This window comes from Syngnathus acus, chromosome 13 (genome assembly GCF_901709675.1).
Source record: "Syngnathus acus chromosome 13, fSynAcu1.2, whole genome shotgun sequence".
NCBI classification, from domain to species: domain Eukaryota; kingdom Metazoa; phylum Chordata; class Actinopteri; order Syngnathiformes; family Syngnathidae; genus Syngnathus; species Syngnathus acus.
In genome coordinates, this window is record NC_051098.1 from 2,220,416 (window position 1) to 2,247,174 (window position 26,759).

At 44.7% G+C, this 26,759-nt stretch overlaps 1 protein-coding gene across 9 annotated transcripts in view; it reads right to left on the reverse strand.

The window, feature by feature from the left end:
* LOC119132871 (dehydrogenase/reductase SDR family member 13-like) overlaps positions 1–26,759 on the reverse strand; it is a 197,197-nt gene that overhangs the window by 151,633 nt on the left and 18,805 nt on the right. For 2 of the 9 annotated variants that reach the window (XM_037268452.1, XM_037268450.1), the window contains exons 2-5: positions 25,970–26,088; positions 25,641–25,764; positions 10,022–10,348; positions 9,631–9,860 (exon numbers count right to left, since the gene is read on the reverse strand). In XM_037268452.1, coding sequence (XP_037124347.1) covers positions 9,631–9,860; positions 10,022–10,348; positions 25,641–25,764; positions 25,970–26,088 — 800 coding nt within the window. Of the gene's footprint in view, positions 1–8,745; positions 9,211–9,461; positions 9,861–10,021; positions 10,409–11,396; positions 11,584–12,534; positions 12,838–23,524; positions 23,694–25,640; positions 25,765–25,969; positions 26,092–26,759 lie in introns of those variants that run through there. The other 7 variants (XM_037268453.1, XM_037268456.1, XM_037268454.1 and 4 more) reach the window with 7 other exon arrangements.

Below are 26,759 nucleotides of genomic sequence, written 5' to 3' on the forward strand. Positions count from 1 at the left end.
GGCAACTAAGACCGTCATCATGCTGGAGCTCACTGTGTCATAGGAGGAACGCATGGAAGAGCGGACGAGAGGGAAGTATGACAGCCTGGTTAGCGACTGCCACAAACAAGGCTGGAAGGGTAGGTGCTTGCCTGTGGAGTTGGGGTGCAGAGGCTTTGCGGGACAGTCTCTGTATAGAGCCTACACTGCACTCGGCACAACAGGAGGAAGTAGGAGGAGAGCCATTTGCAACAGCACAGAGGCATCAGAGAAAGCCTCCAGGTGGCTCTGGATAAGGAGAGGGGAGCCGTGGTCGTGCTGCTAGGGCGCAAGCTGAGGCCTGATCAACCTCGGCTGGGTCGCCTGAGCAAGGGTGTATGAAGTTCGAAAGACCCGAAACACCCAATGACCTTGGGTAACATCACTGATGAGCTGCCCTAGCTATGTATCAGAAGATGTATCTTTACAACCGATTATTAAATGCATAGCGATTCAAATGTGAACAAATCTAAATCCATCCATAAACGTGTACTGATGGTGCCCCAAGCACGCAAGGCAAAGAGAAGGGTCTTGTTGTCTCATGATAAAAAAGGATGAAATACCAAATTTCATTAGCTTCCATTGCATCAAAACTCATTGCATCAAAACTGGTGTCAAAACTCAGAAATAATGCATTTCAAAATGTGATGCAAATTGTTGTGCATGTGGTCAATTACATTGTTTCAAAAGCACTAAAACCACGGACCGTTCAGAGAGTTAATCGAGGACTATGAAACAGCCATTTAGTGTTGCACAATGAAGATGGCTGTGTTGTGGAAAAGTGCTGGAGCCTTCTTCCTGAGATCAGCACCTTATAGAGGCTTTGCAGCTGACGTCATCAAGCTACCCACATTAGCTTGGCGGCCATCTTGGCGGTCAACTTTTCAGTGCCGGTCTACGACTCACACACGCTTTCTTGTTATATCTGCTGCTATTTGAGCTTAAAAATGCCGGATACCTGCTGTGCTGTTGGATGTAGCAATAGACGAGGCGATAAACCAAATCTTAGCTTCTATAGATTTCCGGCGAACATGAAAAAACGTGATAAATGGATCGCGGATATTCGTCGTGAACGATGGAAACCTACGATTTACACAAGGATATGCAATGAGGACTTCATATCAGGTATGTAAACAAACTATTCACCCCTGATTTGTTTCACAAAATGTGAAATAATACAATATGGGATGATACAAATATGATTGTTGAAAATGCTGGGTGCATTTTTAGAAAGGCAGCAAGAGCAGCAAGGCAGGGAATGGGATGATTTCTTCAGTTCACCCCCCCCCCGTTTTTATTTTGTTTATTTTTTCATGATGCTTCATCTGATTGGCTTGAAAACGTTATCAATGTAAATATTGAACTTCATATTGGAATTGAACAATTAATTCTCGAGTGAATGCATTAGGAAATTTCCCCAAAAATTATTATGAACCTTGTGAAACAATTTTTTTTTAATGTAGCATTTTTTAACAAGAGGGTTTTTGTTACTTCATTTGGCACAAGGTAAAATCTACATTGGTAAAGTTTTCAAGCCATTGGCACAAGGTTAAAATTTTTATTGGTTAAGTTTTCAAGCCAATCAGATGTGGCATCATGCAAAAATAAACAAAAAATAAAAATGGTAGCAACTTGAACAGACAGGTACAGTATCTGAATGATCTCACTCTATTCAGTTTTTTAATATGTCAAGTTATGAAATGCCATTACAAAACAAATTGAACTGTGTATATCCCCTTCAACAACGTGCTTAATTATTTATGGTAGTCATGATGAATAATGTGATTGTTTAATTGTTTCAGGTGCAAAAACCAAAGATCCACTATCCCCAGACTATGTGCCAAATATATTTGAGCATACCCTCACAAACGAAAACTCAAATGTTCAATGAAGATCTTTGAGAGAAGACAAAATCTCAAGCAGCGCAAGAGAGACCGCGAGAGGGCATTGGCAGCAGCAGCAGCACTTGTCAATATTTCCCAGTCTGTCCCTTGTGAAAATGATCAACTACCCGCTGGTGAAGATGTGGTGCACGCTGAGATTCGAAAAGAAGGCATGGTGACTACTGCCACACAGACGGCTATCACTGGGGAAGCAATGGATTCCCTCACTGCAGAGTGTAAAAATCTGCGTGCAGAACTTGATGAACTGAAGGACAGTTTGAAACGCTGTACATGGAATGAAGAATCTTTGAGACATTGGTCCTGGTCGTTGCCTTAAAATTCGAGGCCGTAATTCGCCCAGCTCTTTGTTGAAACCAAGTTGTTGATGTTGCTTGGCCCCTGGACTCTTCTTCAACCGCAGATATCTGAAAAACATTTTAATAAAAATTGTTTTCACTATGATTAGATTTGTAACAGGTTGGAGAACAATAAATTATTTATGATATATATATTAATTACTGAGTGCTGAATGTGAACATGTTTCACCCAATCCAGCCATGCAGGTACAGTGGCAGCACAGCAGGATCTGACCATCTTTCGCTATTGCTACCCAAGGTCTGAGGGGAGGATCATTCATCCGTTGAGTGTTTTACCTGAAACAGATAATATGACATACCTTATATTATTATCAGTCCCTAATTTGGATATAATATACAAGCCTAGACCTCTTACTGTCCATTTATGCATATTTTACCTGCCATTTGGTAAGTTTTCTCATGAATCATTCATTTTTGAACAAGAGGCCTTTTGTAATAAAAAAAAGCTTAACAATGTGAGTTTTCGTTAGAATCACTTCAGTAGTTTTTTCACAATCACACTGTTACTGCCACGTGCGTGCTTTTTCCTTACCTTGGTCATGAGGAAGAAATCGATTCTTGTTTAGGATCTGCCATATCAGCCCATCATGCACAAAACCTGCTGTAAAATACTTGTAGGCATCCAGACACTTGTATGCCTTAAGGTCCTTTTCAGTGTACGGAGATGGTGAATCGACGAGGTAATTATAAATATCTGGATATGAGAGTTCAGGCAGGTCGGCTGTTGCAAAATGCTCGGGCGATTTTAGCATGCTTCTCGGTAAAAGGTACGGATCCGTTGTGCCAACAAGGTTCAACTTCTCTCTGTAACGTTTCTTGGATTCTTCATCCAAATGCCCAACTTCGTTGGATAGCAAATCAGCCATAATTCGGATGAAATCGGTGAAAATGTAGCGCAGAAATCAAACGATCTATACAAACACGTAGGAACGAGCTGACGAGTTGACCGCCAAGATGGCGGCATAACACAAAATCACGTGATAAAACCACGTGACTGCAAAGCCTCTATTGGACAGCAAGGGGAAGCAACAGTCAGAGTTGAGAGACCCATAGTGGATTGTGCAACTGGCCCTCCTTAATGACATTACATGTCACCTGAATTCTTTCAAGGAAGAGACAAGCTCCCAAGGGACATGACGAGGCCACAGAGCATTCCAAAGCAAAATACCTGCTCTGTGGATACCGGACAGAGAATTCATCCACTTCCCATAACTCAGAGAAACAACCACGAGACCCATCACTGCTACAGCTCAATCGGCCTACCAAGCATGTTTTGGGCATGTGGGAGTAAACTGGAGAAAACATCAGAACATTTTTAACTTTATTGAAAACACCTGTCATGCTGTCATGTTTTGTGGGTTGTTGTTGTCTTGTCCTGTTTGTCGTATTGTCACTTCCTGTTTTATTTTGGTAACTCTCCTCTCGTTTCAGTTCGTGGGTCCTTCCTCTGTGCGTCAGTCTACTTGTATTCCCTTGTCCCATCTTGAGCACCAGCGATCTCGTGAGTTAAAGAGACCCATTAGAGAACCTAGTTTTGAGGATACCTTTTTGTCAAGCCTAAGCTCTGTGTTTTTCAGTTTTGTTTTTGCCACCGTGTTTTCCCTGTTTTTGAGGCGCTTTTCGTTTTCTGCTGTCTCCAGCCTGTTCGAATAAATACCTTTTTGCTGGCACTCTGCATCCGAGTCCTTTCCCTGATCCAAGTCTGACAGTACGCACTGGCCAGTCATGGACTCCGCAGAGTCGGAGCAGCTGACCGCCGCAGTACGCTCCCAGGCGTCGCAGCTCGCCCAACACCAGAAGCAAGTGGAGGCTCTGGGTGTTGGAGTCCAAGGGCTCGCGAAGAGCCAGGAAGAATTCCGAGGGGTGCTGGCCGCCCAGGTGGGAACGCTGAGCAAGCAGATGCAGGAAGTTCTCTCGCTTCTGACCGCGGGATCAGCGGCGACGCCCAGTCCACCAGCTGCCTCCCCTGTGGTCCGTCTTGCTGCCGCTCCCATGGCCGTGGACGCCAGACTGGCTCCTCCGGAACGCTACTCCGGTGAACCCGGGCTTAGTAGAGCCTTTATCACCGAGTGTGAAATGCAGTTTCAGCGGTCCCCAGGCGAATTCCCCACGGAACGCTCCCGGGTGGCCTATATGGTCTCTTACCTCACGGGAAGGGCCCGGGCGTGGGCGACCGCAGAATTGGCTAGGGATTCCGCCACCTGTCATTCCATCCTCGCCTTCATCGAGGCCCTGCGTACGGTGTTCGACCCAATCTCCTCAGACCGAGAGAAGGCTCGGGAGCTATGCCAGCTGACCCAGGGTCAAGAGACTGTCGGGGACTACGCAATCCGCTTCCGCACTCTGGCCGCGGAATGCGGGTGGAACTCGACGGCCCTGTATGAAGTCTTTCTCAGGGGCCTTTCCGGACCCATACAGGACCAGCTCATCCCCCTCGACCTCCCCACAGACCTCGACGCTCTCATCGCGCTGGCCATCCGCACGGACAACCGACTGCAGGAATGGAAGAAGCAGCGCGCAAGCAGGAACACACCCGCCTTCCCCCCCGTGTCAGTGGCCGGGTCTTCACCCCTCGAGGCACACCGCCTCATGCCGAACATGGCTCGGCTGCCTCCTGGGATCGAACCAATGCAGTTGGGCAGAGCTACGTTGACCGAGGAGGAAAGGAAGTGCCGACGCCAGGAAGGTAGATGCTATTACTGCGGTGCGCAAGGACATATCCTCCCCTCCTGTCCGGTGAGGAAAAGCCTGATGGTGAGCACCTTTTCTGTTGCCCAGCAGAAGGTTCGGGGCCTACCCATCGGCACAATTACCTGCTTAGGAAAGGACACTAAACTTGGGGTGCTAATAGACTCCGGGGCCGATGAGAGTTTGGTCGACTGGGCGTTTGCTCGGAGATTAGGGGTAAAGACTGAACTGCTAGACACGACAGTGAAAGCCAAGGCGCTCAATGGACAAGCGCTTTTTGATATTACTCACGTAACCGAATCTCTGTCTTTTGGCAACCATCATGAGAAAGTGAGATTGCATGTCATAACCTCCCCCATGAACCCCCTTATCCTCGGGTATCCATGGCTAAAACGCCACAACCCAACCATAGACTGGGAATCCGGGGAGATAAGGGGATGGGGACCCCATTGCCAAGTGTCATGTCTCGAATCTAACCCCCCGATAGACCCTACACGTGGTTCTAACCCAGTGGTTCCCAAACTTTTGCAGGCTGGCGCCCCCTTTGGCTCCCCAGTGAATTCCTAACGCCCCCCCCCCCGGCACATATGGAAACAAACACCTCTTTCTTACAAAAATGACAACATTGAAGGTATGAAAAGCAAGTATACCCTCTCATGTATTCATTTTCTTCCATTTACTCACAGAAAATGGTGGCGGACGTGATCTAAGGCATCCCCAACCTTTTTTGCGCCACGGACCGGTTACATGTCAGAAATATTTTCGCGGACCGGCATTTATATGAATAAATAATACATTTATATAAATAAATAAATAATACATTTATAATATCATTACCATTACGTTGAATTAGTGGGAGCACTGAGTTTGTTTCTCAGAAACGAGCCGTCCCATCTAGACGTAATCGAGACAATGACACCCGAAGTGATTTAAGGTTTGTCTTTTATTGCAGGATGCTTGGTCTCCATGTGTTGAAGCAGTTTTGAATGCTTCACTGCCTGGTTAGTTAGCCTGTCGCCACATATTAGCTTTGCGGGCTCGACTGGGGAAACATGTCACGTAACCGGGACGAGTGTCTTGACCTGAATTAATTGATCGTCGATAAAAAAAAAAATTCTGTGCGGCTTGGCGGCCCGGTACCAAGTGACCCACGGACCGGTACCGGTCCGCGGCCCGGTGGTTGGGGACCACTGCCCTAACCAGCTCAACACAACACAACACGGCGCGTTCTGGCGAGTCCCCAATTTCATGTTGACTTGAACTCAAGATGATGTTGACCGCCAGAATGGGGTTTTTATTATAAGATAAAATTCTGAACATTACAAGCTTGAAATTACAAACCTGAGCTTTTGCTTTTGTAGTCTATGCTGTCGGATCTGACTGGGCCAGAGCGGCGTGTTGTGTACAAATCGACTGCCGCCCCCCTACCGCCCCCCTACCGCCCCTTTCTTCCTCACCGCCCCCCCAGATCTTTCCACCGCCCCCCTGGGGGCGGTACCGCCCACTTTGGGTACCACTGTTCTAACCCAATCTCTGTTTCTCCTGTCCTAGCCCCAGAAACCCCAGATCTGACCGGGGTTCCCGTGTGCTATCATCAACTCGCAGAGGTATTCAGCAAAGTAAAGGCTACCTCTCTACCGCCCCACCGTCCATATGATTGCGCCATCGAGCTTTTGCCCGGCACTACCATACCCAAGGGGAGGCTTTATTCCCTTTCGGTACCCGAAAAGCAGGCCCTGACCGATTATATTGATGCGTCACTTAAAGCGGGTTTGATTAGACAGTCATCGCCTCCTGCGGAGGCCGGATTCTTTTTTGTGGGCAAGAAAGACGGTACCCTACGCCCCTGCATAGACTACAGTCCCCTCAATCAGATCACGATTAAGAACCGGTATCCCCTTCCACTCATGTCAACCGTATTTGATCAACTGCAACAAGCTCGGGTGTTCACCAAGCTAGATTTGCGCAACGCGTACCACCTAGTGCGCATCCGGGAGGGGGATGAATGGAAAACGGGATTTAACACTCCCAGAGGACACTTTGAATACTTAGTAATGCCGTTTGGCCTCACCAATGCACCTGCTGTATTCCAGGCCATGATTAATGATGTACCGTCTGTGCCCGGAACAAGAACTCCCACGGCGCCCGTGTGGGTCTGCTGCAACCCCTCCCCATTCCTTCTCGACCGTGGGCCGAGATCTCGGTGGACTTTGTCACAGGGCTTCCGGCGTCTAAGGGTAAAACGACTATACTAACCGTGGTAGACAGATTCTCCAAGATGACTCACTTCATTGCCCTGCCCAAGTTGCCTTCGGCAAAGCAAACGGCAGAAGTCATGATGGATCAGATTTTCAGATATCACGGATTCCCACGGGATATTGTCTCTGATAGGGGTCCCCAATTTATATCCAGGTTTTGGAAAGAGCTTTGCAAGCTCATAGGGGCCACCGTGAGCCTCACTTCGGGTTATCACCCGGAGGCGAACGGTCAGACGGAGCGCATAAATCAGCAGCTGGAAACAGGTCTCCGCTGCCTAGTGGCCCAAAACCCCTCCTCGTGGAGCAAGAACCTCACGTGGGTGGAATACACCCATAATTCCCTGCCTACCACTGCTACCGGGATGTCTCCCTTCATGTGTGTGTTTGGTCTTCCCCGACAGTGAGCTGGGGGTGTCCGTTACCTCGGCGCACGCCTTGGTGCGACGCTGTCGTCGCATCTGGGCGGCGGCACGGGCCACGCTGGTCCGCCAAGGGGACAGAGTCAAGAGGATGGCCGACCGAAGGCGACGACCGGCACCCGTCTACCGGCGGGGCCAACGGGTCTGGCTGTCCACAGAAGACCTTCCCCTCCAGGTGGACTCCAGAAAGGTGGCGCCCCGTTTTGTGGGTCCGTTTCCCATCTCCAAGGTCGTTAACCCAGCCGCTGTGCGTCTTCGCCTGCCCAGGTCCCTTGCCGTTCATTCCACCTTTCACGTCGGGAAGGTCAAACCAGCCAGGGACAGTGGGATGGTGCCAGGCCCCGTGCCGCCTCCGGCTCCGCGAACAGTGGGGGGTGGGCAGGCTTACACTGTCAAGGAGCTATTGGCGGTGCGCAGGTGGGGTCGGAGCTGGCAGTTCCTGGTGGACTGGGAGGGTTATGGACCAGAGGAGCGGCAATGGGTGCTGCCGAGTTTTATCTTGGACCCCGGACTGTTTGCTGACTTCTACGCGGCTCACCCTGATGCTCCTGGCCCGTCTGGGATCCGGCCCTAGTGGGGGGGGTTATGTCATGCTGTCATGTTTTGTGGGTTGTTGTTGTCTTGTCCTGTTTGTCGTATTGTCACTTCCTGTTTTATTTTGGTAACTCTCCTCTCGTTTCAGTTCGTGGGTCCTTCCTCTGTGCGTCAGTCTACTTGTCCCGTCTTGAGCACCAGCGATCTCGTGAGTTAAAGAGACCCATTAGAGAACCTAGTTTTGAGGATACCTTTTTGTCAAGCCTAAGCTCTGTGTTTTTCAGTTTTGTTTTTGCCACCGTGTTTTCCCTCTTTTTGAGGCGCTTTTGGTTTTTTGCTGTCTCCAGCCTGTTCGAATAAATACCTTTTTGTTGGCACTCTGCATCCGAGTCCTCTCCCTGATCCAAGTCTGACAACACCTTCCACATGGATGTCTCACGCCATCCATCACTCAGCTCTGCCCGTTGTATGTTGATGTACATATGCAGCTCTCCTCCTGATTTCTTTCTTCTGATGTGGCTCGAGAAAAAAAATAGTATCACTGCCATAATCCTTTGAATGAAAAACATACATGCACCTGTATGTTTATTGTTAAGGAGCTGCAATGTACAACAGTGCTTTTCAAATAGGTGGTCTGCGATGCATTGCCAGGGGGGCACGTGTGACCCCGGTAACATGTTAATTAGGCAACAATCATATGCAGGAGTGTACTTATTACAATTTACTACTATTATTATACTATTTATAACTATTTATGGTTACTGTGCAGAGTTGGGAGGGGGTGAAATCTTTTCTTCTTCCTTGGTGACCTCTTTGGGGGGCGGGGTGGGGTATGCCATTGTACATTTTCACCTACGGCACTCTAGTATGTCACACTAATATTTAGCAGTGGTGTGCAATCCGTCAGTTCGGCACTGTCACTGACGAACTCCCGATTTGCTGGGAAACCAATGATAGCGGTAAACTTTGAAACACTTGACAGAATAGGTGCAGACAGAAACCTTTTTCTGCAGTCACCCGAACCGGCACTAACCTGAGAAACAAAGACACAAGGCAGTTTGGGGAAGAGAAGCACGGTGAGGAATAGTAAAAGTATAATATATATATTATTCTTTCTGTGTGTGAACTTGTCCAAAGTTTTTATAAATGAATAAAATTGTCTGATGTTACCCTGGTGATTTACGAATGTTTACTGACACGCCCACCACTGGCATTTAAATTGCAACCATATAAATCATACATCAATTATATTATTAGTTTCAGAAAAATAACAGGCATAAGATCCACACATAAACACCTACATCGTTTATTACAAAATAATTTTCTTGCAATACAGTGATAAGGTATAACTAAACAGCAGTGGGAGGCAGATGATGAGGCACAGGGTTATGATAACGATTGGAGCTTCAGAATTCAAACTTTATCACGATAAACCTGTCAGTCTCTCACTGACCTCCCACAGTTTCTTTGCCAGGGCATCATCTCGCCCTTTGTATCCCACCTGTTGCAGGGCACAGTTGGAAAAATAGCGGCCGCTGAGAGCCTCAATGCCCTCTTGAAGGGCACAGTACAGGGTGGTCTGGGAGCCACCCTCAGGGTCGAGAAAGAAAAGCTTGGCAAATGGCATTAACAGAAACTGTTGCCACATGCTCATATTGCGGCATAATTCGGTGTAGATAATCCCTGTGAACAGAAATGATCAAACTTTACAAAGTAATGCCAAGAATTTCTTCTTTCTTTTTTCTCTTTTTTCTTTTTCTTTCTTTCTTTCTTTCTTTCTTTGGTCGCCATATTAAAATGGAATAAAAAAATGGCAATAGTGTGCAAGTGCAAGCGTCACTAACCTGGGTGGAGGCTGTAGCAAGTCACATTTGAGCACTCTAGCATGTTAGCAAGTTCTCTGGTGAAGAGCACATTACACAGCTTGCTGTTGCAGTAGTCCTGAAAGTTGTGCCAGATTGACTGGCTTGTCTCCAAATCTTGTTTGGAAGCCAGGAGGGAGAAATCAATGTTACCAAGGCGGTGGAGAAGGGCAGACACGTTTACGATGCGACTGGGTCCGCACTGCTGCATTCGCTTGAGGAGGAGGTTGGTGAGCAGGAAGTGACCGAGGTGATTGACTCCAAATGCCATGCTAAAACTATCCTCTGTGCATCCAGGGCCCATCAGACCTGAAACATACACAATGCCCCCTTCCTGATACCTGCTCTGGTGATGCTTAAATTGCAGTACCGTCTTTTTCCATGTATAATGCGCAAAATTTAACTAATTTATTGTCCTAAAATCTGGGGTGCGCATTATACATGGGTACAACAATTTTTGAAGAAAGTCTCCCTCGAAATAAAACTTGAAATCACCTTTCTTCTTGTTTGTTGTCAATCGCGCATCGCATTCAGCCATCCTGCCCAACACACTTAGTCAGTAAAATTCATAATTGACGACACATCGTTTGATGCGATGGTCCAATCCTTGATGGTGCGTTATTGTCAAATATTGTTTGTTTTTTAATCTCCATCGCAAACCGGATATCATACGGAGGCCGCCATGACAGTATGCGCAGAACGGATGCGCAAGACACGTCAATCGCGCATCGCATTCAGCCATCTTGCCCAACACACTTAGTCAGTAAAATTCATAATTGACGACACATCGTTTGATGCGATGGTCCAATCCTTGATGGTGTGTTATTGTCAAATATTGTTTGGGTTTTAATCTCCGTCGCAAACCGAATATCATACGGAGGCCGCCATTACAGATGCGCAGAACGGATGCGCAAGACACGTCAGCTATATAAAGAGCGAGACTTCAGTTCTCTACCTAAATGCGTATTACAGGTAATATTTTATTTCACAACACTTTACCATGTTCCTTTCCTCTCTGCTGTTCACTTCAAACACGCTCCATACGAACACAATGCTCTCGTATCAGACGCTTGCTCGATCACCTGCTCGTTTGCTGTCACAATGTACCCTACACAAATCCGAAACATTTCTCCGCTATCGAGTTTGCTAGCGCATGCGCAGTGATACTGACCGGCAGAATAACATCCGGTTGTTCCCAAAGATGATCTTTTTTCTGAAATAATTTTACGTTTACGGACTTAAGAGTCAAAATTTGGGTGCGTATTATACATGGGTACAGGCTTTTTCCAGCATCGACATGCCATTTTTAGGGTGCGTATTATACATGGGGGCGTGTTATACATGGAAAAAGACGGTAATATGGACAGTTGACTCGTAACGTGCCAGCAAGGTGAACTGTTGACAATGTGATTCACTCTCTTGTGTTCTGTATGTGTACAGGTTATTTTAAAGTTACAGTGAGGTGTGATGCTGTACAGGTAAGTATTTCGGAATCTATTCATGACAAAAGTCAGTCGGCTGAACTGTTGTTGAAAAAGTGATTACCGTATTTTTCGGACTAAAAGTCGCTCCGGAATATAGGTCGCATTAGCCATAAAATGCACAATAACGTGAAAAAAAACATATACAAGTCGCTCCGGAGTACAAGTCGCATTTTGGGGGAAATTTATTCGACAAAATCCAACACCAAGAACAGACATGAACGAGCAACAACAGGCTAAACGATAGGTATGCTAACGTGACATACTAAACACAAACGAAGAGCCGAGAACGGGCCTGATGTAACATTCAGAGTTATTCAAATAACTATTACATAAATAACACGTTTATAAAACCATCTGTGTCACTCCAATTCGTTAAATCCATCGATCGTCCTTTATGGAAACGATGCCGCGTATGCGCCGCACCGCTGACGTCTAAATATTCTAAATATTCCACAGACCCATATAACGATATATAAAGTATATATCAAATAACTATCATATAAACAACAATATTATCAAACCATCCGTGTCACTCCAAATTATTAAATCCATCAATCAAATTCCTCGTCCTTTGTCAACAACGCCGCGCGTGCGCCCTGACGTCAGCCTCGTCGTTATTCCACAGATCTAGTATATAACTATATTATAGCGTTAACAAAGTACAAGGAAAGACGTGGGTTTGGTAAACGTCTCTTTATTTAACATATCAAGAGTTCAACGAGCCAACAAGTACTGAACTGTAACGATAAAAACATATACAAGTTGCTATATGAAATAAAATATATCAAATAACTATAACATAAATAGTTAACCACCACACGGCTCCAAGCACCGGCGTTGACTTCCAGGTGTGTGGCGGCGTGGACTTCCATCCCCGGACGCGGCACTTCCAGCCACAGAGGTGGAAGAGAGCTCCATAGAATAGGACACATATAAGTCGCTCCTCAGTATAAGTCGCCCCCCCACCCAAACTATGAAAAAAACGCGACTTATCGTCCGAAAATTACGGTAATTCTTTTTTGTGATTTGTTTTCGTATAGATTATTTAAAAGGAGCAGTGAAGTGTGAAGATGCACTTTAAGTAATGCCAATGTCAGACTACAACCGATAATGAGTCAACAGATGTGTCGCAGACAAACGTAGCATGTTGTGGCCAATTTTGAGTTGTCTTGACGTGTTGTAGTCCGTGTAGTGTGACATAATCCACGATTGGACGGCTGGTGTCTGGGACGGCTCACGACCACTACGAAGAAAGTCTGGCATGTCAGAATTTCTGGTCGTCTTGTCGCATAGTAGTAAAAAGCTCCCTTTGGCCTTGAAAAAAAAGAAAACGAACATAAATAAATGGTATTCCTCAATTCATTTTTATTCATATTATTAGTTTATTTTGTTTGGTAGTTGACTTGGAGTTTGAGTTGATGTCATCTACCGTAATTTTTGGACTAAAAGTAGCTCCGGAATATAGGTCGCATTAGCCATAAAATGCACAATAACGTGAAAAAAAACATATATAAGTCGCTCCGGTGTATAAGTCACATTTTGGGGGGAAATTTATTCGACAAAATCCAACACTAAGAACAGACATGAACGAGCAACAACAGGCTAAACGATAGGTATGCTAACGTGACATAAACACAAACGAAGAGCTGAGAACGGGCCTGACGTAACATTCAGAGTTATTAAAAAAAACTATTACATAAATAACACGTTTATAAAACCATCTGTGTCACTCCAATTCATTAAATCCATCGATCGTCCTTTGTCAACAATGGGAGCGCGCCGCTGACGGCGCTTGCACTTCAAAATATTCCACAGGCCCATATAACGATATATAAATTAGATATCAAATAACTATTATATAAGCAATATTATCAAACCATCTGTGCACTCTAAATCATTAAATCCATCGATCAAATTCCTCGTCCTTTGTCAACAACGGCGCGCGTGCGCCCTGACGTCAGCCTCGTCGTTATTCCACAGATCTAGTATATAACTATATTGTAGCGTTAACAAAGTACAAGGAAAGACATGGGTTAGGTAAACGGCTCTTTATTTAACAAAACAAACTTCCAGGCGTGTGGCGGCGTGGACTTCCAGCCACGGAGGTGGAAGAGAGATCCATAGAATAGGACCGGGCGTGCGTAAAAGCCATGACCGAGCCCCATCCACCGTCCCCGGACAGCCACCCGGCCGAGCGCCGGTCCCCGACTTGTATCTACGGAGGTGAAAGAGAGCTCCGTAGAGTAGGACCGGGCTTACGTAAAAGCCATAATAGTTTTTCAAACCTTCTGTTAGAAAAATGTATATATATATGTTATCATGCGTTCTCTAATCAATGCTTTACCGCAATATTACTGCAATATATGCTTGCTGTTTGGCCTTGCTGTTTTTATGATGTACCACAGAAGAGAAAAGTTACGGCTGGGTCAGGAGAGAGGTTACAGCTGGGTCAGACAGGACCAGCTGACAACTCAGCAAAAAGAAGACATCTACCGAGACAGTTCCTTTTTAACAAAGACCACTTTGTTAAACAACATGCCTCATTGCTGTCTTGCACCTCAGATGAACCTACAAGTGACCATCATTGTCAGGGTTTTCCAAACTATCTTGATCGTAAGATTATGTCGGAATGTATGTATCCAGTAATAAATAACCTAGCTTGTCCCATTCTACACAATGTCGTAAAGCATCCCTTGCTATGTTTTGAATAGAGGTCAAAGGTTTTCTTCTCTATCCAGGCCACTCAAATTCCTCTTCCCACATGTTCTTATCAGTATGTAAACACCTAGTGATTTCTTCCTTACGAGGCAAAGCCCACATGCGTTCCCCCTCCTCTTTTAGGGGCTTTTGTCTCACGATTTGTGGGTAGGGCAAATCCCAATAAAAAGAGCGGGAGTGCATACAGATATTTAGTGTAGTGAGATTGTTGTGAAGCTATCTGTACTGCACTCCTCGCGAGAAAAGACTTAATATTCTGTCTCACTTGTGGTTTGTTTGCTGTTGCTCTTCTCTTGAAATTTGTTCGGTCAGCGAAAAAACCTAACAGAAATTGGGGGCTCGTCCGGGATCTCGACACACCTGGCGGTTCCAGCGGACTCTTCGACGCAGGCGAAAATCCTCGGCCGAGGTAAACAAAAGCCCTTTGACGGGACTGTCTCGATCAGTCCGGCTGGACACCGGGAGGGTTGACGAGATCTTCCGAGGAGGAGAATCAGCAGACCGTGAGTAGGAATATTAATTCTACTAAAAAGGAATGAATGAGCTGTGACAAGAGGTCACTTAATACGAGCAGTGACAAGAGGTCACTTAAAAAATGAATGAGCGGTGACGAGGTCACTTGAGCGGTGACGAGGTCACTTAAAATGAGCAGTGACAAGAAGTCACTTAAAGACCTTGAGAATTCTAGACCCTATCAAGTGCAATTAGAAACAGTTAAATTCCGCAGGGGCGGTGTGGAGCCCCCTAACTTTTTACGTTAGTTAAATTCCGCAGCAGGAGTGCGGACTCCTCTGTTATTAAAAATCGCGCGTGGTATGCTTGTGTACGGTTTGACTGAGAGTGATCTCATTTGAGCGCTCCTCTATATAAACACACAGGATTGTAAACAGTGGCTTTGTGTGGGGGCAGAGGCAAGAACTCTCCGCTCCCTTCGGGGAGGTGAAAGGAGACTTACCACACATCGAATATTTAACCACTGTCCTGTGAATAAAGTTGGTTTTAGGACACTGTAGGTGCCATTCAAACTACCAACTCCAAAATTTAGAAAAATAAACCATGGGAAATTTAGATAGTAAGCGAGAGTCCCTACCCCGACATGAACTAAAATGCAAAGATTGGAAAATAATTGAAAGGCAGGATCCCGACCGACTTAAAAAAGATTTCGATAAATGGGTTAAAAAATATAAATTTGAGGGAGAACTAGAAGAAGTACAAGAGCGGGAAGAGAAAACACATGCTACAAATTCAAAACTAAAGATCATAGCGAAGTTGTATCCGCAAATACATGACACACGCAAAATTGAGGAATCACCTCCTCCTTATGGGTTGATGGACAGGGCCACTAGGCAGAAAAGCCCGCTAGAAATGGATTGGTCAAAGGAAATCAGAGCAAATCATACAGAAATAGGGAGAACAAAGCAAAATGATAATGAAACCTTTGTTGAGTATCGAGTGCGCATGACAAAAGTGTTTAAAACACACAGTGGACTGGTGGAAGATAATGCGCCTCAAGGTGCTTATCAACAGCAATTAAAAAATGCCATCCACGCAGGGTCCAGACCAGCAATACAAGGCTGGGTGATCAAACATTATATGGGCATGAACACCGGAACTTTGGAGAAATACATAAATCACGCCCTCCATGCGGAAAAAGTAGTAATAGACAAACAAAAACGAAAACAAATGAAAGCTTCAAAAGACACTTTTCTGGTAGACCAGGATAGTGACACTTTTTACCAAAATGCAGGCAGAGGACAGAAAGGCCAGAGAGGGCGAGCAATGTCTGACAGAGGAGGCTTTAGAGGCCGAGGAAGAGGAGTTGTGCGACCTCCAATAGAATGCTGGAATTGCGGAGAAAACGGTCACATGGCACGTGACTGCACAAATTAACAAAGACAGTTATGACTAGGCCAAAATCAAATCAAATCAGGTTTCCATGTAATGAAGTGGGAACCTGGCTGCCAAAATTAAAGAGAAATTAGCTTAAATATACAGGAGATATTTGTGTTAAAAGGATAAAGTAAGATAAAGAAACACTGAAGTTAAAATTGGCTAAATAAATGGAAAAGAATTACAAATAGCTTCTAGAAGTAAAATAAAGAATAAATCTGACAAGTAAGACGAGCAAAAAGGTGTTCTTAGTGGGATCTATGTGGTCTTATACCTATGTTGTGCGTCATCCTTTTGTGTTGGTGTGTGTGCGTGTGCGCGCAGAGGATCCTCATGAGTGGGTGTGTATATGAGTGTGTGTGTGAGTGAGATGTGTGTTCTATGAAAGAAAAATTGAAGAATAAGAGAAGTGAAGAAAAATCCAAAGAGAGCTTGTTGTTGCATAGGCAGGAAGATGATGAAACGACATCAGCGCGACCTCGCTTGAGGGCCGTAGCTGAGGGTGTGGACAAATGAGACAACAAATGTTGTGTAGAAGACATTGAAAGATGTCGAATGTGAACATGACAAAGGGCGCAACAGCGAAGCTGGCCTGCCCTTTGAGAGGGTGAGACTGATAAGCGTGCCTGCGCTCGCGCGTTGTCGCGGGGCGGGGCTGTGCGCGTGGGCCTTTGCTATGCTCGTGTGGGCGGTGGGCCGGCATCATGGTTGTTGCAGGAAATGGCCAGCCTGTGACCAATCAACATTGATGCTGCGCCCCCCCCTCGCACGAGGGGTGCTATGGCTGCGGGCGAAGCAGGGAAAGTGCGAGTTTCTCAGAGAATGTTTGAATATTTGAAGCAGGGTGATGCTTAAGGAAAATGTGACAATATTTGCATGAAGGATAAAATGCACTGATGAGAAAAGAAAAAAAGTATAACCAAAACGTCAAAAGAGAGGATGACGTTTGCGCAGCGTTGTTTGTTGGTATTGTTTGTGAGCTGTGTCTCTGTTGTTTTTGTGTTGTCTGTGTGCTGTCAGTGTTATGTGTTAAAATTGGCTAATGTAGGTGCACAAAAGAATTTGCTAGACTGTAGTCTATCTGATTTGCACCGCAAAACAAAAGCAATTTTGTGAAAATAAGAAGAAAAGAAAGGCAAGCAATTTTTTTGTGGGCAGAAACTGGTCCACACTGCATTAATGCCTAGCCCTGATGAAACAAAATTTGAGAGATGGAAAGAACTTGCTTTCTGGAATTGGATGAAGCAAAATTATTAAATAACAACATTTCAAAGCTAAATTTAGAAGAAATAGTCGATTGGTTGTGTCAAGACTACACAAGTTTTTACATTTGAGAATAAGAGAGTGATTGAGTTAGTTAAAGTTAAGAAACAACAACAATTGACTATTATATTAATTTACTGGCGGTTATTTTGTTGGTTTTTATCTTTTTATCTTAATTGGTTTGACACCTTGAGGGAGAAAAGATTAGGATGTGGAACACGGGTTGAGACAACCAGTTACACACGCAAAGCATGTGAGCACTGGGACACTGAGAAGCATTTTGAAAGGTGTGTCAAATTAAATGAAGATGAAATCATATGTAGTAATACAACACTTTACTACATATGGATGCTCTAAATCAGTGGTCCCCAACCTTTTTTGCGCCACGGACCGGTTACATGTCAGAAATATTTTCGCGGACCGGCATTTATATAAATAAATAATACATTTATATAAATAAATAAATAAATAAATAATACATTTATAATAAATATATAAATACGATGAAATAAAATGATACGACTGACATAAAAACAAGTACAAATGACAAAAATAAAACTCACCATTACGTTGAATTAGTGGGAGCACTGAGTTTGTTTCTCAGAAACGAGCCGGTCCCATCTAGACGTAATCGGAGACAATGACACCCGAAGTGATTAAGGTTTGTCTTTTATTGCAGGATGCTTGGTCTCCATGTGTTGAAGCAGTTTTGAATGCTTCATTGCCTGGTTAGTTAGCCTGTCGCCACATATTAGCTTTGCGGGCTCGACTGGGGAAACATGTCACGTGACCGGGACGAGTGTCTTGACCTGAATTAATTGATCGTCGATAATTTATTTATTTTTTTTTTTTTCTGTGCGGCTTGGCGGCCCGGTACCAAGTGACCCACGGACCGGTACCGGTCCGCGGCCCGGTGGTTGGGGACCACTGCTCTAAATCATACAATTGAGTAAAATAAAACATACATTTTGATTTTCATTCAAATTGCTAAGATTCTTGTGATAAACAATGAGAGAATGATTGAAAGGAAACTACAAGGAACTACAACTAAGCTAGTTGTGGAAGCAGTCCAATTGCCACGAAAAATAGCTATATGCACGTGTGCAGGGCACACATGAGACTGATAAGGTGCCAAGAGGTAACAAGCTTGCGGACGGAACCGCATAGCTGTAGTGCAAAAGACGCTTCAAATTTTGTACACACAAGAAGCAGATTAAATTACTGAAACGTTTTTAAAGATGTGCAGCGACAAAGTCCATAGACTGAAATTCGATTATGGACGAAAAGAGGGGCAAGAGTGGAGAATGGTATCTATAAATGACCAGAAGACTGACCTATCCTACAAAAAGCCTATATAAATGGGCAGCAATATTGAGCCATGGTGTGTGTCACATGGCTCAAGAGGAGGGATAGTGGGGCAGTTCATTCAGCTTTATACAACATATGGATTTGATTCATATTCAAAACATTTATAAAACAAAATTTTTGTAGAGTTTGTTTAACATGTGCTAAACACAATCCACAGGGTTATAATGCCTGGTCATAATAGATGCATTCTCAAAATGGTTTGAATTGGCTTCAACAAAAACACTGAATGCCTTAACAGTGGAAAAAAAACTTTATGTAAAGAAATAATACCGAGATATGGGATTTCGGAAATTAATTCTCATGACAGGACTGGTATAAAGTGTGAAAATGTGCATGGAAAAAAGTGGAAGATCATGGACAAAATGTTTAGACCTGGTCAAACTGTACATAAATATTACAAGTACTGTGGGTTTAACCCCGTATGAAAAATTGTTTGGGCGACAATATAGATTACCATGTTTCAAAACCAAGTGGGATACTAAGGATGATTCAAATTTGGCATTTACATTTTATATTTATAATTAATATTTTAAAGGCAAAAAGAACAAAGCACGTTCTCATTAAGAGCATTGAAAACGAAACACTGGTGTTCTTCCAAGGGGGAAGGGCCACATTGAATATTGATAATTACATCAACTGCCATTAAAATAGCAGAAAGGTCAGTTGAGGTGGTCCTAGCAAATTACAAAAGGGTAATTTCTTTTGAGGTAACGTTCAATCGGAAAAAGTGACCCAAAGGAAGCCTTACCTCTTAGAGAAATGCCGGGAACAAGAAAATGGAACAATGACGTTATTGCATGTAAGGTGGCTATCTTTGTTGCCATTTTGTTAACTTCAGCAATATGGTATTTGTGGGAACTAAGTCATAATGAGTAGGGGAGAGATGAGTGAACAACTTATATTGATCACTCCCAAAAAACAATGCTGCATTGTAGCAATTTAAAAGATCAATTTGACCTTTGCAGGATGATCTGCTGTGTCGGATCTGGACTGCAATGAAAATATGATGTTTATATGTGTACTTTGTCAACAACCGCTGTAGATGTTAAAGAATGGGATGATTATATCTGAAACGAATGTGGATAATTTGTTTCAGGTAACTATAAGAGTTGCTGAAAAACGAAACAATTGATTGCTAATGGCAAAACAAGCTGCAAAGACAGAAACAAAAAGTGAATATGTCATATGTATGGATTTGCGACCGATTCTTTATGTTGTATCGTTGCCATTGACCAAAGATTGTGTGACATCTGTCACATCTACTGATTGTGAAATGTGTGACAGAGCATTCTATATAGTAATATCCATTGAAAAAAGAAAAAAGAAGCCATTGCTTTCAGAGAATGTAGTCAAGCTAAATTGTATATGTATCAACATGCCAAGATCTGGGAAAAAGCTGGAAAAACAAACAAACAAAATGTCTTTAAATTTGAGAGTCGACGATGATCTGACTGAAATTGATGCAATCAGAGTCCCCAGAGGAGTTACTGATTAATAAGAATTAATTGACCAAATTGTAGCAGGATGGGAGTCTTCCATTTGCTGGTGGTGTACGATGAACAAAAACGTCGACATGATAAAATACAACCATTGCAACATGCAGAAATTGGGCAAACGGACACAAGCGGGACTTGAGGCAGTGCACGGACAGCTAGCCACGCCTTCCCTAATGTCAATCCAGAACCGCAATGCTCTTGTTATGTTGTCGTCTGAGAAAGGAAGGGTCTGCGCAATGTTCAGAGAACAATGCTGCACCTTCATCCAGAACGACACCGCCCCTGATGGGAGCCTGACGAAGGCGATTGCAAGCTTGCAATCCCTCAAAACGAGGATGAAAGAGCACAACAAGTGGATGACTGCTTTTGGGAAGTATAAAGCCCTTGTGTCCTCAATTACTGCTATACTCACCTTGTGTGGTTGTTGTTGTATTCCATGTCTCCGTGCTCTGTTTAATCGTCTCATCACTACAGCAATATCGCCCATGGAAGACAAGATGGCCGGGGTATGCCTAATGTCTGAACGCCAGCATGTTGATGATAACGATGATGATGATGGAATTTTTGCACTTGGGTTTACAGACTTCTTCCCAGATCTGGGTGTTTCCGAATGATAATATCGCAACGTTTATCCTTTCTTGGTGTAAACTTATTTGTGCTCATACTTGTGATCCTACGGCTGAAAATCTTTTTGAAGTGGCCACTTTTAGGTGATAAGATGGTCTCTGAGAACTTATGATAAAGAGGAGGGAATTGTTAGAAAAATGTATATATATATGTTATCATGCGTTCTCTAATCAATGCTTTACCGCAATATTACTGCAATATATGCTTGCTGTTTGGCCTTGCTGTTTTTATGATGTACCACAGAAGAGAAAAGTTACGGCTGGGTCAGGAGAGAGGTTACAGCTGGGTCAGACAGGACCAGCTGACAACTCAGCAAAAAGAAGACATCTACCGAGACAGTTCCTTTTTAACAAAGACCACTTTGTTAAACAACATGCCTCATTGCTGTCTTGCACCTCAGATGAACCTACAAGTGACCATCATTGTCAGGGTTTTCCAAACTATCTTGATCGTAAGATTATGTCGGAATGTATGTATCCAGTAATAAATAACCTAGCTTGTCCCATTCTACACAATGTCGTAAAGCATCCCTTGCTATGATTTGAATAGAGGTCAAAGGTTTTCTTCTCTATCCAGGCCACTCAAATTCCTCTTCCCACATGTTCTTATCAGTATGTAAACACCTAGTGATTTCTTCCTTACGAGGCAAAGCCCACATGCGTTCCCCCTCCTCTTTTAGGGGCTTTTGTCTCACGATTTGTGGGTAGGGCAAATCCCAATAAAAAGAGCGGGAGTGCATACAGATATTTAGTGTAGTGAGATTGTTGTGAAGCTATCTGTACTGCACTCCTCGCGAGAAAAGACTTAATATTCTGTCTCACTTGTGGTTTGTTTGCTGTTGCTCTTCTCTTGAAATTTGTTCGGTCAGCGAAAAAACCTAACACCTTCTGTGTCACTCCAAATCCTTAAATCATTCAAACTCTTCGTCCTCCGTGTCACTTAGAAACAAAGCCGCTAATGATGCCGGTAGTACGTGGGGCCCTTCGTCATCTTCGTCATCCCGTGATCAATCCTTGTCCTTTTTGTAAACAACCGCCGCGCTGCTGACGTCACTTGAAATTCAAATTACAGTAATCCCTTGCTACATCGCGGTTCGTTTATCGCGGTTTCACTTTTTTTGGAAGATTTTTGAAAAAATTCACATATAAGTCGCTCCTCATTATAAGTCGCCCCTCACCCAAACTATGAAAAAAAACCACGACTTATAGTCCGAAAATTACGGTCATTTTAAATAAGTTACAGCCCTGACATATATCTGTATATCTGCAGAGAATTTTAGACAGAACTCACATTAAACAGGCAAGAATAGCATTTAAAAAGCTTTTTTTCCCCCAAAAAAAACAAACATTTATTTTAGATGATGTAGTTTTTGTATATTCAGATGCTTAGTTGGTTGCTGGCTGAGCAAAAAACCCAGAGAACACCAGAAAACACTGAAATGGGCTTGTCAAAGATGCTCATAATTTTATAGTTATTTTTAAAGCTGCTAAGCTGCAGCTAAATGTTTTATTTATATGAAAGTAGGGTAGTTTTTTATTTTACTAATTTATTTCAAGTCAAGTCAAGTCTGTTGGTAAAAGTTATAAACTACAGTGAGTTGCTGACAGACTATTTCTGTGTTGTTTCTCACTCTCTCGTTGCCTTTTACGGGTAGTAGAGAAAAACGCGCACGCACATAATGCCTCAGTTAATGTCACTAACAGATGCTTGAGTGACTGACATGTAGTGTGACATATTCTCCGGTCAAGACACATGATTATATTTTTCTTGTAGTCTGACAGCGCGACTGTCATGAACGGCAAAAAAGTTGTGCAGTCTGACATCGGCACAAGTATTTCTGAATGTATTTTTTTTTAAAAGCCAAGAGGCGTAAATGTTGACATAAATATTGTGCTCTGTTTATGTACAGGTTATTTTAAAATATGAAGATGCAGTACAAGTGTTTCTAAATATTGTTAAGACAAAAGCCAATAGGCTGAACCTTTGTTGACAAAGTGAATTATTTGTCTTTCTTGTGTTCTTTTGCTCAGATAGCTCAGAAGCATATTGTTTTAAAGTTACAGTGAAGTGTGAAGATGCAGCATTAGTGTAAGTATTTAGGGGGCGTATTTTACAACACCTGGGGCTTATAGTCCGTTGCAGCTTGTATATGAACAAAACAAGACTTCCCCCTATTTTTAGCTAGTGCGGCTTATAATCGGAAGCGGTTTATAGTCCAGAAAATACAGTAATTTTCATGGCATTAACTTTCATTTTCCCAGCTGTACAGCGTTTACGTTCACAAGACTCCGAGGGAATGACACACTATGTCAGTGGTTCTTAACCTTTTTCCTTGTTCGCACCCCATTCAATTCACCAACCAGTTCTCGCACCCCTCACCCTAACCCTAAATAATTATTATAATAATAATTGGTTTACTTTACAGCTATAAGGCCTAATTAGCATTATCCCTAATGCCAATTAACACAATGACTTCTTGATTTCCAGAATTTTTCACTTTTTTCGGTTACCCGACCATTATCCCCGAGAAATTGTAAATTTTCCCCAGGGTATCCTCGCACCCCCCTAGGAACCATTCTCGCACCCCTAGGGTTAAGAACCACTGCACTATGTAGACGCTGCAAAATTGGGAGAATAACTTAGATCCGTTAGAATTAGGTGTCTACTGCCCAGGCCGTGTGAATTTGGGGGAGATCTCAAGCCGAACGAAGAAGCAGGTGCCGCAGCAGCAGCGGCGACGAGCTTGCTCAGCGGTCTGCCTGGCGGGCAGTGGACTTTTTCTCTCATACAGCGGCCTATTAAAGTCACCTAGTGAAAATAATATTAATAGAAAAAGATAATTAAAAAACAGTCTGTTTGTGTTCGTGTTCGTGTGTGTACGGGGGGCGGGGGGGGGTACCTGAACTCACGCAATTTAAGAATAGCTCTGTCACGGGTGGATGGGGAATGGAACAGGGCGACCAAATGCAGCTTGGACCAGGGTTTATTGGAGAACTCAAAAGGCAAACCGACAAGACTTAACAAAACAATAACTTGAGTGACTGACCGGGACGTGAAACAGGAAGACCGCAGGACATGACGACAACAGGAACCAAAAAGGCATCATGACAGTAACAACAACAAAGACGCACACACACGCGCAACAACAGACAATGATCCGACAGGGAGTGACACACAGACAGGACTTAAATACAAGACAGGTAACAAGAGGCAGGTGAGAATGATCACACTAATCATGGGCACACAGGAGGGGAAGGGTGAGCACACAGACAGAAACCACGGACATGATCAGGGACGAGTCGTGACAGAACCCCCCCCACAAGGGACGGCTCCCGACGTCCCAAAAAAGAAAAAAAAAATGAAAACTGTCCAAAAAGGAGCGGGAGGCAATAGGGTGGCGGCTGCACGTCACACGCCGCCAAAGGCCGTCTGGGTGACGGCTGGATCCGCACCGCCGGAACTGGTGGCAGCCGCAGCATCCGCGCCGTCAGAACTGGGTCAGGGTGGCGGCCGCACGTCACACGCCGCCGAAGGCCGACTGGGTGACGGCCGCTAGGATCCACGCCGCCGGAACTGGTGGCGGGCGCAGCATCCGCGCCGTCGGGACTGGGTCGGGGGGCGGCCGTGCGTCATGCGCCGCTGAAGGCCGACTGGGTGACGGCCGCTGGATCCGCGCCGCCGGAACTGGTGGCAGCCGCAGCATCCGCGCCGTCAGAACTGGGTCAGGGGTCGGCCGTGCGTCTTGCGCCACTGAAAGCAGAGTGGGTGACGGCCGCTGGATCCGCGCCGCCGGAACTGGTCGGCAGCCGCAGCATCCACGCCGTCGGAACTGGGTCAAGGTGGCGGCCGCACGTCACACGCCGCCGAAGGCCAACTGGGTGACGGCCGCTGGATCCACGGCGCCTGAACTGGTGGCGGCCGCACCATCCGCGCCGTCGGGACTGGGTCGGGGGGCGGCCGTGCGTCATGCGCCGCTGAAGGCCGACTGGGTGACGGCCGCTTGATCCGCGCCGCCGGAACTGGTGGCGGCCGCAGCATCTGCGCCGTTGGATCTGGGTTGAGGGGCAACCGTGCATCTTGCGTCGCTGGTACTGGGTCGGGTGGTGGCCACTCGTCACACGCCGCCGAAGGCCGACTGGGTAACGGCCGCTGGATCCGCGCCGCCGGAACTGGTGGCGGCCGCAGCATCCGCGCCGTCGGAACTGGGTCGGGGGGCGGTCGTGCGTCTTGCGCCGCTGGAGCCCAGCTCTGTAGCGACCATGCAGCAGTTTGCTGGTCGCTGAATTGGTCGGATCATTCTGTCACGGGCGGATGGGGAATGGAACAGGGCGACCAAATGCAGCTTGGACCAGGGTTTATTGGAGAACTCAAAAGGCAAACCGACAAGACTTAACAAAACAATAACTTGAGTGACCGACCGGGACGTGAAACAGGAAGACCGCAGGACATGACGACAGCAGGACATGACGACAACAGGAACCAAAAAGGCATCATGACAGTAACAACAACAAACACGCACACACACACACGCAACAACAGACAATGATCCGACAGGGAGTGACACACAGACAGGACTGAAATACAAGACAGGTAACAAGAGGCAGGTGAGAATGATCACACTAATCATGGGCACACAGGAGGGGAGGGGTGAGCACACAGACAGAAACCACGGACATGATCAGGGACGAGTCGTGACAAGCTCGTGGTAGATTATTCTGTGAAATGTGATAATTTGATTTACTTAATCCATTTTACCTGCGTTGTTGATAAGAATGTCCACTCTGAGCTCAGTTTTTAAGATGGTTTCAGCAAAACTCCGTACAGACAGAAGACTTCCAAGATCCAACTGCATGAACACAACCTGATTGTTCCCACTCTCCTAGGAGACAAGAATGCTGTGAGGCTGTGAGGCAAAGTCTCAATTCAATGACTTTTAAGTTTCGATTGACACTGTCAAAAACATTGCACTTTCAAAAGTACGTTTGTCAAGACAGTTAGAATAACATCCCTCTTTATGATACAGTGCAGTTCACAATGAAAACACATTAGTTGAACATAATATTCTAGCACTTGCACTTTCTTACTCTGCGGATGTCTAACACAGCAGCTTCAGCTTTCTTCTGGTTACGGCAAGCTAAAATGACCCTGGAACCTCTCTTAGCCAATTCCAGAGCTGTGGCTTTACCAATACCCGTGTTGCCTCCTGAAAATAAATACCACTTGTTACAACACATAATAAGAAAATACGTTGTATCTTAAATACAGTGCCATGAAAATAGTATTTGCCAACATCTCAAATTCTTTTTTTTTTGTACGCTATATTTCCAGACTAGATTACCGTATTTTTCGGACTAAAAGTCGCTCCGGAATATAGGTCGCATTAGCCAAAAAATGCAAAATAACGTGAAAAAAAACATATATAAGTTGCTCCGGAGTACAAGTCGCATTTTGGGGAAAATTTATTCGACAAAATCCAACACCAAGAACAGACATGAACGAGCAACAACAGGCTAAACGATAGGTATGTTAACGTGACATGAACACAAACGAAGAGCTGAGAACGGGCCTGACGTAACATTCAGAGTTATTCAAATAACTATTACATAAATAACACGTTTATCCATCTGTGTCACTCCAATTCATTAAATCCATCGATCGTCCTTTATGGAAACGATGCCGCGTATGCGCCGCTGACGTCTAAATATTCTAAATATTCCACAGACCCATATAACGATATATAAAGTACATATCAAATAACTATCATATAAACAACAATATTATCAAACCATCTGTGTCACTCCAAATCATTAAATCCATCGATCAAATTCCTCGTCCTTTGTCAACAACGCCGCGCCTGCGCCCTGACGTCAGCCT